We start from the raw sequence: 14810 nt of genomic DNA, 5'->3' as shown, positions 1-14810 counted from the left end.
CTAAGGTGTCACAAAGTGACTTGCACAAGTACTGTATAAATTACGAAGACATTAAAAGCAGATATGCAGCAAATCCTACCCCCACCTCCACTTACAAAAAAAACAAAAAAAAAGCCCACTGACATAACGAACTACTCTCCCAAGACCTGGGTAAATGAAAATGTTTTGGCTTGGCACCTAAAATTGCACAATGGTAGAGATGATTCAGCCATGTGAGTCTGCCCACCTGGTATAAGGCAGCCCACAATACAAAGTTGCCACCTTTGAGAGCAAGACCACAGAGCTGCCCTTTCCCAGCATAGCGGCCTTCTGACTGACCTTTTGAGTGACCATTCCCATTGGACCCAGCCAGCATGACCAAAGGAAGGCTGCCTTAGAGTGTGGCAGGTGAGAAAACGATGGAGGCAACGGGCAAGGAATGAAATATAAAATACCAGCAAGTGCTTATGGAGAGTGATCTGCATTTCTATCACGTCCCAACTCTAATGTGTGTGTTGGTGGGGGCATGATATGTTCTAGGTGCGCAGACATCGCAGCATCCATGAGGTGGACATATCTGATCTGGAAGCAGCATTACGCTCTGAGGACTCTGGAAGGATGTATGAGACTCCTCGGGAGGAGATTGCACGTCTGCGCAAAATGGAGCTGGAGCCAGAGCATTATAATGTGGACATCAGCAAGGAGGTGAAGTCCATGCTTCCTCTGTGCCTTGGCCTACAAATCATCATCATCATAATAAATTTATTATTTATATTCTGTTTCCCCAGCCGCTACAAAAAATAGGATCCTTCTCCCTCATACGAATTTACAGTGTGGTTTAGGTGCCTGGTTTGAAATTCACAGAAGTACATGTAAAGGTGGAGCAAGATCTCAGGGCATGGTCTGAGGGCAATGGAGTCTTTTCCCTTAGGATGAATGGGGCATTGCTCCATCCATCTTAGTCTGACCTCAGTCAACCCCCACCTGTCTTCCTGCTTACAGCCAGTCCAGGCAGGGGGTGCTGCCTTGTCAGCTTCCTCCTCCTTAGTCTCAGTATTTCACTTACAGAACTCAGCAGGCAGAAGGATGGGGACAAAAGCAGACTTAAGTTGGCTCTGTCTGTCATTGGCTCTGACTCCACCTGCTGTTGGTCTCTCTGCCTTCTGCCCTACCAGCTGTCACTGTGGCACACGATGCAGCCACCTTGCTGAAGCTAGGTAGATTTGGGTCTGACTGGTGCTTGGGTGTGAGACTACCTTGGGTTCTATAATGGGGGAAAGGCAGAATATTAGTGTACTAAATAAGTAAGATAAAAAAGATGGTCCCTGAGGGTTACCACTTTGTATGGGGTGTGCACCCTGGCTAAATGATTATGCTGTATGTTTGCAGGGGTGGAGGGGATGAAGAATGCTGTCTTCATTGAGAGCCAGTGTGGTGTAGTGGTTAAGAGTGGTAGACTCGTAATCTGGTGAACCAGGTTCGTGTCTCCGCTCCTCCACATGCAGCTGCTGGGTGACCTTGGGCTAGTCACAGTTCTTTGAAGTCTCTCAGCCCCACTCCCCTCACAGAGTGTTTGTTGTGGGGGAGGAAGGGAAAGGAGAATGTTAGTGGCTTTGAGACTCCTGCGGGTAGTGATAAAGCGGGATAACAAATCCAAACTACTGCTACTACTACTACTACTACTACTCTTCTTCTTCTTCTTCTTCTTCTTCTTCTTCTTCTTCTTCTTCTTCTTCTTCATGTCAAGATGCCAGGACAGACAAGGGGACAATCTGGAGAGAATTATGTAGCCCAATTCAGAGTTAGGGTGTTTTGTGTGAGATCTGATCTAGAACTTCTATTAGAAATAGATGTGGATAGTATCATGGCCAAGGGTTGGATGCTCAAGAAAGGTTATTATGTCAGTTAATCTTCATTGCCACCTTTTCAGCTCACAGTCTGTCTCGTTCTGCTCTTCAGCTTTCCACCCCAGACAAAGTCCTCATCCCAGAAAGGTACATTGAGCTGGAACCTGATACTCCACTGAGCCCAGAGGAGATGAAGGAGAAGCAAAAGAAAGTGGAGAGGATAAAGACGCTGATTGCCAAATCCAGGTGCATTGCAGACCAGAACCTTCTTTCGCCCACATCACATGTTTTGCTTTCTCATTATGCCATCCAGTCACTGATCATCAATCTATGCCTGCTTTTCCATGGGCATTTACTGAGGAATAGCCATGCTCTGTTCACTCACTTTTAACAGGGCATCTGCATGACATTGTAAACAAAACATCCGGCTCCCATGCTTTCCCTGCTTAGCTTCTATTTCTCCCCCACCTACAAGCCCAGATTTTTTGAATACAATAGAAAAGCTGTACAGCTTAGCCAGTTGTAGATAACCTACGACAAGGGATGTAAGAAGCTGGCAATTTCCATAAATCACATAGCTATTTACATAAGATACATTCATGTCATTGTAAAGGAAATGTCAAAACAATGTAAAACAAAATAATAAAATACGTATCATTTGTGGAACTATGTGAACAAATACTGATTGAATTTGCTTGACTGATTTCCATTCTTGAGTACAGACGAGCACTCGAACTGCTGCAATTTTTGTTTCCCTTTCCATATTTGTCAGAATTCCTTCCTATCACTCAGCTGTTCTTCTCTGAGGATACTCCATTCCATTTCCACCTATTTTCCATTCCTCCCCTCTAACCAGTCACTATTCTGTGGCTACTGAACATGCTTAATTCTCATGGGGCTGTTTTTGCAGTGGCCCCTCTTCAGGGAATAGTGATGTTTGTATGTGTGTACCATCTATCAATGCTTCTCCTATCCCACTGATCTGCCTCTTTGAGTGCTAACTCCCTTGTAGCCAAAACATGTCCTGGGGCAGCCAGCTGCAGGTAATAACCCCAAATTCCCTCTCTTGCAGCATGCAGAATGTGGTCCCCCTCAACGAGGGAGAAGTGGACGTGACCCAGGACCCAGAAACCCAGTTGCAGGAACAGGAGAAGCGAATAGAGATCTCCTGCGCCTTGGCTGCAGAAGCCTCCCGACGGGGCCGCATGCTTTCAGGTAAGGTACTGGTGCAAGGAAGATTAGGCAGTGGAGCAATACAGCCGCAAAGAAACAAAAGGCTTTTCCTCCCTCTGCAAGTTCTGCATTTAAGTGTGGGATATATAAGTCATGGTAGAAATGAATTACAGATGACTACGTAATTCCCTTGTGCAGGCAAGGTTTTCAAAATAAGATGGATTTGACAGCTGGCATGCTAGCCGGTGTAAATTAGAACCACTGCTTTAAATTAGTTATAGTGATTTATAAAGGCCAGAGAATTGTCTTGCAATGCCAGACGTGCTGCTGCAGTGCTTTGCTTTTATACTAGTGGCGATGTATCAAAAGGGGCATATTTGCATCATTGCTGCCAAGTGCCACATAATGTCAGACATATATTAATTGGTCTCGGCTGTCAAGTTGCTTGTGCAGTGACATGCATTACATTGAACTTTGCTGTCCTCTTTTTTTACTCCTTTAATTTGCAGCCCTTAAGGAGCAATGCCTGGCAATTGGCATAAACTTACGGGTCCTGAAGTGATGTGTGGAAACATCAATTCTAGCAAATTAAATATATACCATGCATATCTATATTATGTAAAAGCTGGCCCATTCTTTTAGCTGGTCTTAAAATAACCAGTTGCTTCCCATTTTTTCAAAAACCTCAGGTAACTAGCTAATGCAACGCAGGGCCCTCCAACAAAGGCAGCCCAGTTTCCGTGGCCCAAAGTACTGAGAGGTCGCCATCCATTTAGAGGGACTCGGGAATAATTCAGCATATCTTGAGTGGCGGAAGCCTTAGCTTAAAGCTTAGGCAGGAAGACCACATACCTGCCCAGTGAGCCAAGTGCAAAGAGGTCCAGTTCTCTTCCTAAACCTAGGTCTTGAGTAAGATGAAGTAGTTAGCTCTTCATGCTATTACCAGCTGCTGCTGTTGGTGCTGATGGGCACAGCTTCCAATTTTCCCTATAATGATGGCATTAGATGAGCTTGTGCATGGCTGCAGGGGCAACCAGATGGCTAACAAGAGGAGAAAATAAGGTTCTCCTTGGCCTGCACATTTTCTTCCTCTGCTGCTGCTGCTGCTGCAGTGGCTGCCTAAGCAAGAAAAAAGACCTGGGGGCTTTTTCCCACACAAGAGGATGCATGGAATGTTTTCCCTGGAGGTGTAGTGTTACTGTTCAGTACAGGGACAGCCAACATGGTGTCTTCCAGATGTTGGATTATGACTCCCATTACTCCTGGCCATTGGCTATGCTGGCTGGTGCTGATGGAAGCTGGAGCCCAACAACATCTGGAGAGCAATGTGTTTGCTGTCCTAGGCTAGTGCATGCATGGCAGGGGGCAGTTCCCACTGGTTTCCATTAGGGGAATACCAGAGGAGTCCAAGATACCATGTGTAACGCTGCTTCCCTTTCTGAGCGTTTTCGATTTCTATCAGTTCAACCCTGGGAAAAGAGTAAGAGACCGGGGTCATGCCAAATGGCGGGAGATTCACGACAAACAAAACACAGTGTTTCTTCACACAGTGCAGCGCCAACCTATGAGACCTCCCTGTTCAAATGCAGGAATGCAATTTTGCTGTGGGAACGGCAAACACGGCAGCTGGCAATGGGGTTCATGGCCTGATGAAAATGGCTTGGGGACCTGCTAGCTGTGTGTTTATCATTGCATTTGATGGATTTCCCACCACCTGCACTCTACTACCCAGCTACCTCTGGCTGCTGAAGAAGCTGCTGTGTAATGCTGACTTATTTGCTTTGTGGCCAGGCTTGTGCAGGAGGCTGGAGGGAGATTATTATTATTCAAGCCACGTCTGGTCTAAAGAATCTATCATGAATAGCTGCACCTTCCGGGGCTGCTATGAAGGCATTCCATTCACATGAATATTAATGCTTAGCGCTATTTTCTGATGAGACACCAAGCAAAAAAATTATAATTCAGCCTTCCTTTAATCACATGGCAGGGTAGGGTGCCCATCTTCCTACAAGGTGGTGTGTCTACCTCCCTACAGGATGAATGGTGTGCTGCTCCCATCATTGCCTTACTGTGTGGTTGTCTCTGTGCAGTGCTAGTGGAAATCACACACGCATAACACAAGGAGGGAGCTATTTTGTGCCACTCTGTGATTTCTGATCATGCTTCCTATTCCCTTTCCTCTAACCCCTCTTTGCTGTATGGCAGCTTTCACCAACCTGGTGCCCTCCAAATGTTATTGGACTGCAACCCCCACCAGCCACAGCCAGCACTAGCTGGGACTGATGGGAGATGTAGTTTCGCAACTTCTGAAAGGCACCAGGTTGTCAAAGGCTGCTCTATGAAATGTGTTTCCTTGCCTTTGCTTCCCATTTCTGTATGCTCTTCAGACCCTGTCTCCATTTCTTGTTTCCAGCTCAGTGTGCCACCCCGAGCCCTCCCACCTCCCCAGCCTCCCCGACTCCACCGACCAAGTCCCTCTCGTCTGATTCATCCCAGGGCGGCGACAGCCATTTTATGCGTGTCTGAGCCATAAAGTAAGCACTTCTTTTTTTTTTACTTTTACTTTTCTTTTCTTTTCTTTTTTTACTATGTTCATTTCATATCTCTATATGCCTTGGTCTCTTGGAGAAAAGAAGTGGTAAGCTTCTTTTCCAAGAGTTTCATCTCCTCTCCTCACCAATCCATCCATTCACTGAGATCCACTAAGGTAACCCTTTCTTCTGTGCTGTGTAAGTTCAGTCTCCTTCTGCAGAGTTAAGGGCAAGATGCTTCTGTGGTGAATCAAGGTGCCATGCTTTGTTCTGGAGTCCCTGGGGCAAAGTGACCTTATTTCAATGAGCAATGATTCCCCGTGCCAATTAAACCAGGAGAATATTCTTGAATGAGCACATTGTTGTAGCTCATAGTATGGACCCAGGAGACCCTGCTTGGTCATGTCATGAACACAGTAGATAGCCTGGGCCCGAACATGCCACTGGGTGTATTTTCTCAGTACACTGGGTGTATTGAAATCAGACAACATACTTAAGTTAAGAACATAAGCAGAACCTGCTGGGTCAGAGCAATGGCCCATCTAGTCCAACAGTCCATTCTCACAGTGGCTGACCTGTGGGAAGCCTGCAAGCTGGGCATGAACACTTCAGCTCTCTGCTCACTTGCAGTTCCCAGCAACTTCTATTCTTAAAAGGCCATAAGCTTAATCAGGGAAATCAAAAGCAGTAGCGGCAGAGCCACCATCCCAACGCCAGTGTCACTACAGCTTACTAGGGTGGTGTTTCTGTGGGGCAGGGCAGCAGCAAGGTCAGGGCTGCTGGTTTCCTAGCAGGTAGGTTGCTGTTGCTTACTGGGAGAGGAAGGACAATGCCGCGGGAAGGTTAGCATGATGCAAATGCACCATCAGGAGCACTCGGTTGATTCTGCCAGTGCTTTTGCACCACACTGACCACCCCACCACTTCATCCCTCTCCCTCCCAGAAAGCAACAGCCACCAACCTGCTGGAAAGCTAGCATAACAGTTTTCCCACCCACCCACCCAATGTGCCACTTCATAACTAAAGGAATGGTTGATGTTAAGCTGAACTGCTATGTGCCACCATTAGGGACACCATAGCTGCTCCTTTCACAAACCAACTGGTACAGAACATCCAAAATTTGGACAAAGCTATGGAAATATTATTTTTTTGTTGGATTTAGTCTTCCATCAGCTCCAGCCAGCCTGGTCAAAGGTTGGAGATGACAGGAGTTGTTGTCCATCAGCATCTGGAAGGCCACAGGTTCTGTGGCTATAACACATTAGGTTGCTTCTGTGAACTGAACCCAAAGATGGAGATGGGCATCTATGATAAGCCACAACTCCATCTTTTAGGCTGGACAATGGCCTGGGCATTGGCCCCATTTGATAAAGTAGGACTTTCCTCCCACTATACACATATAAGATTGTGCTGTTAGTCTAGTCATCATCTGTGGTTGACAGACCAAAATGACAGACCAAAAATTCTTACAGTGGTATTCCTCAACCTGATGCTCTCCAGGTTGGCTGTGCTGACTGAGGCTGATGGGAGCTGTAGTCCAAAACATCTTGAGGTTGGGAAAGGTTACTTTAGAGTGTGCTTCTGAACTGTGTGCTAGAACTCTGACTGACATGTGTTTGACCCAACCTTTCTTGGTGAAGACCTTTAAGGCTTTGAGAGAGCTCCCAGAGAGAAAGATAAAGCTGTTAATGTCATTGAAACCTCTCACTATGACATTCCTTCAAGGCGCATCTAGCAAATTCACAGCCTCTGCAAATCCCTCAAGCCTGCTGTGAGGGAAATGTCAAAGGCCTGCGCAACAGGCCCACAACTTTAGGTTCTAACAACTGTCACTGACTCTCTTCTCTTCTCTCCTATTCTTCCAGCACAGGCCCTGGCTGCTGTGAATGCTGTGAAGTTCCACGGAGCCACGTTTTAACCCACGGCGTCTGCACCCCAACCGCTGAACAACGCGCGTGGTCATTGTTAGGGTTCTCTTGGCACACCCATCTCCTTCAGTCAAGCTGTGGAAACTTTTCGGGAAAGAATAGCTGCCATCAAGGGAGAGCAGGGATGGCATTTGCCTTTGTCCCATTTCTTCCTGCCCCACTGCTGCTGCTGATATGGCCTGTACCAACTGCCCACAGTTCAGCAGGCTATAGTGCAGGAGCCGTTTCCATTCTTGCCAGACAGGTCCTCTGTATCAGGTGCAGCAGACTCCCAAGGCTAAGGACCAGCAGCAAAAGAACAGCTGTGTCTCGGCAAAGAGGCAGCACTGAGCCAGAAAAGGGATGCTGGCAGCAAGACTGGGAGGTGATGTAGCTCATCTCCTGGAGCTCTATAGCCTGCAAGTGCCGGCAGCAGGGAAGGAAGGTTGTGTGAAGAATGACTTTGTATCTGCAGCCAGGGAATTCATAACCCTCTACTGAAGTGAGCACTAGATGTTTCTTCTCCTCTTCCTTCTCCCTCCTTACACACACACACACACACACACACACAGCCCTTTGGTCTCTCCTCTGCCAACCAGAATGGCTTTTAGCATCTTTCGCCTGTGGAGCTAAGCAACCCGTGCACGGCCACGCTTCCCTGCTTATGCTCACAGCCTTTCACAGGAAAAGGAAAGACAGCAAGGAAGCACAAATGGATGGACAGAACTTTGTGGATGTGGCAGAAGACAGAAGGTTGACCGTGTGGGGACCCCAAGTGGCTTTGGAATCTTGCTAGGGTTGTGAGGATGTTGCTGTGGCTGGGATGGGCCGGCGTTTTCTTCTTTCCTGAGCTTAGGGGTTGGGTGGATGGAATGGAAGGTGCGGGCAATGTATGTGGACATGTTTTAGGGGTGCGGGCGGAAGATATAATGGGGGAGGGAAGAGGTTAGAAAAGCTTAGTTGGCTGTGATTCGCCACTAGGTGAAGCTTTAATGCTTTCTGCAACCCAGAGAGGTTGTCTTTTATCTGTAGGGGAAGAAAAAACAAAACTGGGTCTGGATGGGTGATATTTCTTCTCACATCGCAGCCAACTCGGGAGAGTGCCACTGAGCATTTTCCTCCTGGCTTCTCCAGGGCTTCAAGTAATAGGATCAAAACTGTGTGCTGGATAGATCACTGTGTTCACCAAGCACTTGTCGCTTGCACCATCAGGTACTGCTGATGAAAACTGATAGGGGACTAGATGGAATATAGATCTGAACTAGACTGGATGGGCCATGAATCAGCCTCCATGGAATGTGTGAAGCAAAACTCTCCTGGCTACTGGAGGAGGGGAGGAGGGGGGACTGAAGCAAGACCCCTGATGTTCATCATGTATCCTCTTGCTTTATTCCCCACCACAACAGCTTGTAGGCAGTGCTTTTTTTCTAAAAAAAAAAAATGTTTAGGAGTACTCTCATTTTCCTACTCATATTGAAATTCTGCCCCTCAATGAGGCCAAACTTAGATTCACAAACTGTTTAGGGGTATCTGTCCCCCTGCATCCCCCCCAGAAGAAAAGCACTGCTTGTAGGTGATTTGGAAGTAGAGTTCTCTCTCAAACACAGACGCCTGCAGCCTTCATCAATCTCCTCTCTGAAGGGTGCAGTAATCATTGCCGTGACCTTTCAGAGCAATTGAGCTCGTATATTAAGAGCATAGGACTAGTGATGCACCTGCTCCAAGCTCAGACCACCTCAAATGAGCCCTCATTAGTTTCTCAGTAGTTTGAGAGCAGAACCAGCTCAGAATAGAGATTGGCCAGAGGTGCAGGCAAAGAGAGAGGACTTAGCAGACCTCAAGAAATACCAACCAAACCTCTCTTGAAACGTATTCAAACAGTGCTGATTCATACCTAGCCAGGAAACTTACCAGAATGAGGGTCTAATTTGGACCTTCTTTCGCCCTGCAGTTGTCTTCTGAAAGGGGACTTATACCTGGTAAGGCTTATCTGAATATCATTTAGGGCCATGATAGTCAACTTCCATGCTCTCGGAGGATGCTTTCTTCTCTAGTGATCCATGGGCTGGACATATATATTTCACCAGACAACCTAGACCTTTTTAACAGTAGTCAAGCTCTGCATTAAAGCTGGCACCAACTTGCAATAAGGGCTTTGCAGTTCTGCAGCATAGCACTCAGGCGTGGATAGGGCATTGCACAGCAAACCCAGAGAGATGTAACATTAAAGCATGGGCTGCCTCACACCACACCTTTTGGAAAGAATTTTACTTCTACTTGGACCCTGTGGGCCAAAGTTTTTACACTCAAAATATTGTTGGGCCATCATGAGGCACATGAAATTGCTTCATACCAAAAATAAGGTCAAGCTGGACAAAGTCTTCCCAAGCTGGTTCCTTCATTCTGTCTCAAATCTTTCTGAAAGAAACTCAGATTGTTCTAACTCTAGCTTAGAACACAAAAATGCAGCTGGCTTTTCTTTTTTTAATTCCCTTGAGCTGGATTTTCAGATGGGGTCTTGGTTATTTTGTTTTTAAAAAGCTGGATTCCCATTCATTCAATGTTTTGTTTGATTGTTTCCTTGAAGGGTTGACACTTTAAATTGAGATTCAACTTCTAGGTGGCAATTTGGTTGATTTGAAATGCTTATACATTCACCAAAAAAGTTAGCAACTTCATTCTGGACCTGGCTTTATCATAAGCATGTCCATAAATGTATTTATGAGTTTTAGTCAAACGTGCATCAAAACTGGGGGATCTTTTTTCTATATTTATTGGAGCAATACTGCTGTGGCTTCTAAAATCTGCCATTCTAAAACCATATAATCAAGGCTGATGGAGACTGAACATGAGTTAGTTTTCTAAGATACTGCTCAAGCTACAAGGTGGGCTGATCTCCCACCCCTTAGGTCATGGCGCTCTTAGATATTGTTTCTAGAAGGTTTGGGGGCAGGAAGGATGATTTGACCAAAGAGAGAGAGAGAGAAGTAGAAGCAGAATCTCTGAATTTTACCAAGCCCTACCTATGTTATCCACCATAATTTGAATACTGTCTCAAATAATCTTATTTAAGTGATGCTCTTTGCAGTGTTGTAGTTCTATGAAAAGGTTGGCTTGACAGAAAAGAATGGTTTTGAACTTTCCTCCCAGTACAATGCTCTAGATACTAAGAGGCTTTCCTTACCTTGGGTCAATTAGGAGTAAGTTCAGTATCCAATGTATGTGGTTAAATCAGCAGATGACAGGTCAGTGTACAGAACTAAACTAAATGTGAAAGTGACAGACCCATCTCTTATAATGTGGGTCTGCCTTAATCTCCTTTAAAACCTGGCTGAGTGAGAAGTCCCAGTTTTAAAAGTCTTGCACAGGTGAGAGGAGCTGAGAGCTCTTCCCAGACCTTCCCCATAGCCCTTTTCCCTCTACTGGGCTGACTTATTTCTAGTGAGACGAAAAGTGATGCTGGGAGGCAGACTGCAGGGAAGATAAACTGAAGTGGAGCAGAGTATTCGGTTTTCCACTCCACATGCACTATTTAGTGCGCTAAATTGGAATCTGTGTATACACGATTGGGAAGTCCTAAATTTCAAGAAACAGGCCTACCACCATCAAGTCCAGTTTGTTCCTGAGGCAGGGATTGGGGGGGGGCTCTAGGTGCTGTTAGACTCCCAACTCCTTTTGACCCCAGACAGCATGGCCAATGGTTAGGGAAGCTGGAAGTTGTAGTCCAAAAACACTAAAGGACCACAGATCCAGGAGATAGGAGCCCTGTTCATGAAATGAAAAGGGACAGTTACAGAAACTGTCTCCCCACCCCAGTGGGGGATTGCTTCTGAGTATACATAGATAAAATTGCACTGTGAATTTTATTAGTGTCCATTTCACACGTTCATTTTAACAAGCTTCCACCTCGTAATCTCCCACCTTGGGGTTAGCTTCCTCCTTGACGCTTCTGAAAATCCACCTCAACTGATATTGACCAGAATGATAAGTTTTTGGCAAGTAACAAGATCTTTGTCATATAACGCAATGGAAAACTCTTGGCAGGCTATCCCTAAATCAGAAATGTTTTCCACCTCCCTGTCCAATGAAATGATGAAGTCTGTTTTGTTATTTAAATGATCCTTTTGGCAATATGTAGAACACTCCAGGGAATCAGAGTTTTTGTTCCTTTCTTTCTCCTTCAACATTCCAGGATGATGATGTTAAAAATTATTGGTTCTGCTCCTGCAGTAGCACCCATGTTAGCTCATTAAAAACTGTCCCTTCATTATCCTCTACATGCCTTAATATATGTTTTATGGAAATTATACAGTGATGTGTGCTAAATATCTATATCTTTGTTTTTCCCCTCTTCTCACTAAACTGTTTTGTTTCAAGCTTATGTTCTCTCTCAGTGCACAGGGCCACTGAAGCCAGCCCTGCCACTGAGTTACTGAAATGGAGTCACTTTGGGCAGTTTTATCAGAATAATTAAGAAAATAAAAAAATAAAAGAAGACATATTTAAATAAATATATATATTTTCTGCTTTTATTGAAAGCAAATTTATTTAAAAATAAATGTAAGCTGTCAATTTAGAGGAATGATGCATTTATTTCCTTGTTTGTGGGGTACGGCAGTTGCTTTTGTATGTCAGGGACCAGTCCTCAGCTGATGCTGTTTGGCAATGGCTCATTTGTTGACTTAAGCCCATAGAGGCTCTGGCCCAGGAGGTACATTATAGGAAGATGAGTAGGACTGTAGCATATCAGGGACCGCAAAGATTGTCTTGCTGGTACGCAGCTATCCCATGGGGATTCTTGCAATATAGGTGGCTTTCCCCCTACTTTGTGTCAATGCTACTTCTTCTTTTATACTTTTTGTTCACGTGAATGTGTTTTTGTGTGGCAAAGCAGCTGGATTTCATCCTGTCTCTCTCCATCATGATCACTCTCCCAGCTACTACCCTTCCCTACTACCCTTCCCCTTAATATTGTTGGGGAGAGAGACATCCTTCAGATGTGACCTGCATTTTCCCTTGTTGTGAAGGAATCCTTGACATTTTCTAAATGGTGGCAGCTCATTAGATAAGCAAGAGTCAAAGAGAGGCCTAAATTAGCCTCTTGAAAGCTTGTCGGCTTGGGATTGACCTTCCCTTGACATCAAAGTAGGCCTCCTTATTCCACCTCTTGAGGTAGTGGTTCTACCTGTGTATCTGTTTGAGAGATGTGGAGGTCACCTCAAAAGGGTACAGGTGTCAGTGAAACCATTCAACCAGTGTTCACATAAGAAAGGAATGAAGCAAGGACTGTGCCCCCTTTTGCAGCCTCTTGCCTATTTTTCTGTCAAGGAAGTTTTGGATCCTAGGTCCAATTACCCTTCCCCCTTCTTTTCTTGCAATTGAGAAAGGCTTTAAAAATGGCACGAAGGATGTCAAGGAATGTTCTCCATCACCCCTCACCAGCCCTCTGCTCAGTTAATAGCTAGGTGGAGTCTGTGACCAATTATTGCTCATGTCACTTTAAGTGTTTTGAGGTTACAAGCTGTGAGCTCTCAACAGAATGCGTTTCGCATCACAGTTTTACAGTATTGTGGAACATGTTTTTAAATGGTTTTATTTTACATGTTTTCCCTTCTCTTCTAACAACACTTTCATATGCCAGCAACACCTGTAACCAAGAGGAACTACATTATTTATGCACATTATTTGAAGCAATTTTTATTTTTATTTGCTTGTGTTAGGTTTAAAAAAACTATCAAAAAAGCAATGTGATGTTGATGTCTTTCTTTTGTATAAAAGTGACCTTAGATGATGACAATTTTAAAAATTAGCAGTCTGTGATTTTAAAAAACAGTATGTCAGTGGCTTGGGGTTCTTCACACCAAACCATGGAATAATCTTTCCAGTAATTAAATCTGCAGCAGCTTGCTTAATATTCCCCTCCCAGCAGCATTTGTTCTAGATGTAGCTACTTAAAAAGGTCAAAATCTCACACAAGGAAAACAAAACAAAACAAATAAATGCATTTGTACCTTGCAAGTTTGTATAAAGCAAATAAATAAAAATTGATGGTTTGTAAATGGACGGTGTGCTTCTCCCATTCTTCTCAGTGTGCATGTCAAAGAGTTGGGAAATGAAAGAAGGAATGACAAAGAAGCAGCCTGCTGGTAAGATTAGTTCCTGACAATCACTATCTCAATACGGGGAGCCAGCTTGGTGTAGTGGTTAAGAGCAGTAGACTCATAATCTGGTGAACCGGGTTCGCGTTTCTGCTCCTCCACATGCAGCTGCTGGGTGACCTTGGGCTAGTCACACTCCTCTGAAGTCTCTCAGCCCCATTCACTTCACAGAGTGTTTGTTGTGGGGGAGGAAGGGAAAGGAGAATGTTGGCCGCTTTGAGACTCCTTCGGGTAGTGATAAAGCGGGATATCAAATCCAAACCCTTCTAATAATAATAATAATAATAATAATAAATAATAATAATAAATAAGTATCTCAATACTAAATGCTCTTCACCACCAGCCTTGTGCATCAGACCAGTTGATGGCCCTGCAATTCTGTGCATAGGAAGAGAATCCCACCAAGTACAATGGGACTTATTCCCATGTAAGTCTGTACAGGATTACAGAGGTTCAGCACAACTCTGTACAGATCTTCTGAGAACTAAATTCCACTGAATTCAATAGCAGTTCATTCCAGGTAAGGGGGGAGAGGATTGTACTCAGAGAAAGGAGACTTAGATGTTATGTTAATGGGCAAGGTAGTGCATCACAATAGTTATTTGTACGGCGGTTCCATTTTTGCCAAACCTTTGAGAGATCAACTTATAAAATGATTGCAAGAATTTCAATAGAAGCAGCAAGGATAGTTGGGTTATATCATGAGCATGAAAAGACATTTCCTATTTCAAAATGTGCTGAATGATTCACTTATTGGAAATAGATTCTCTTCTTGTGTCCTTAGTTATTTGTCAAGCACCAAAAGAGAACATATAGATCTTGTGCCTTAGTGACGCAGATATAGATAATACAGCTGTCCCTGGCCAGTTAATTAGCTTTTTATTGTGGTATTTCTTTGCTCGCTGCTTGTATGAGAATGGGACATGTATTCTATTTTCCATGCAATAGAAAAGGAAATGCTCCAAGACTGCGTCAGAGGGATTTTTATTATTATTATTATTTCTTGAGGCTAATAGAAGATGTTTGCATGAAACAAAATAGTTGGCAAGATGCTATGCAATATACCAATGGTCCAGTGGCTGGACCCTATATCTAGCTGATAAACCTTCCAGATTCTTTTTTGGCCTTCACATCTTTCCACCCTGCCCTCTAAGCTAGGGATTCCCAAACTGGCCCGTGGGCCACCAGGAGTCCATAAGATTCATTCAGGTGGTC

The 14810-nt window shown here is 44.6% G+C and overlaps 1 protein-coding gene across 15 annotated transcripts in view; it reads left to right on the top strand.

Annotated features, from left to right (window-relative positions):
* PLEKHA6 (pleckstrin homology domain containing A6) overlaps nucleotides 1–13496 on the top strand; it is a 197040-nt gene extending 183544 nt beyond the window's left edge. For all 15 annotated transcript variants that reach the window (XM_082228125.1, XM_082228139.1, XM_082228133.1 and 12 more), the window contains 5 exons: nucleotides 520–684; nucleotides 1939–2072; nucleotides 2899–3041; nucleotides 5413–5533; nucleotides 7396–13496. In XM_082228125.1, the coding sequence (XP_082084251.1) occupies nucleotides 520–684; nucleotides 1939–2072; nucleotides 2899–3041; nucleotides 5413–5525 (555 nt within the window). In that variant the 3' untranslated portion in view covers nucleotides 5526–5533; nucleotides 7396–13496. The remainder of the gene's footprint in view (nucleotides 1–519; nucleotides 685–1938; nucleotides 2073–2898; nucleotides 3042–5412; nucleotides 5534–7395) is intronic.
* The last annotated feature ends 1314 nt before the right edge of the window (nucleotides 13497–14810 follow it).

The sequence above is a fragment of the Podarcis vaucheri genome (genome assembly GCF_965113315.1).
Source record: "Podarcis vaucheri genome assembly, chromosome: 6".
Lineage (NCBI taxonomy): Eukaryota > Metazoa > Chordata > Lepidosauria > Squamata > Lacertidae > Podarcis > Podarcis vaucheri.
Note: the sequence above shows the minus strand (reverse complement) of the source record. Positions and strands in the feature narration are given on the sequence as shown.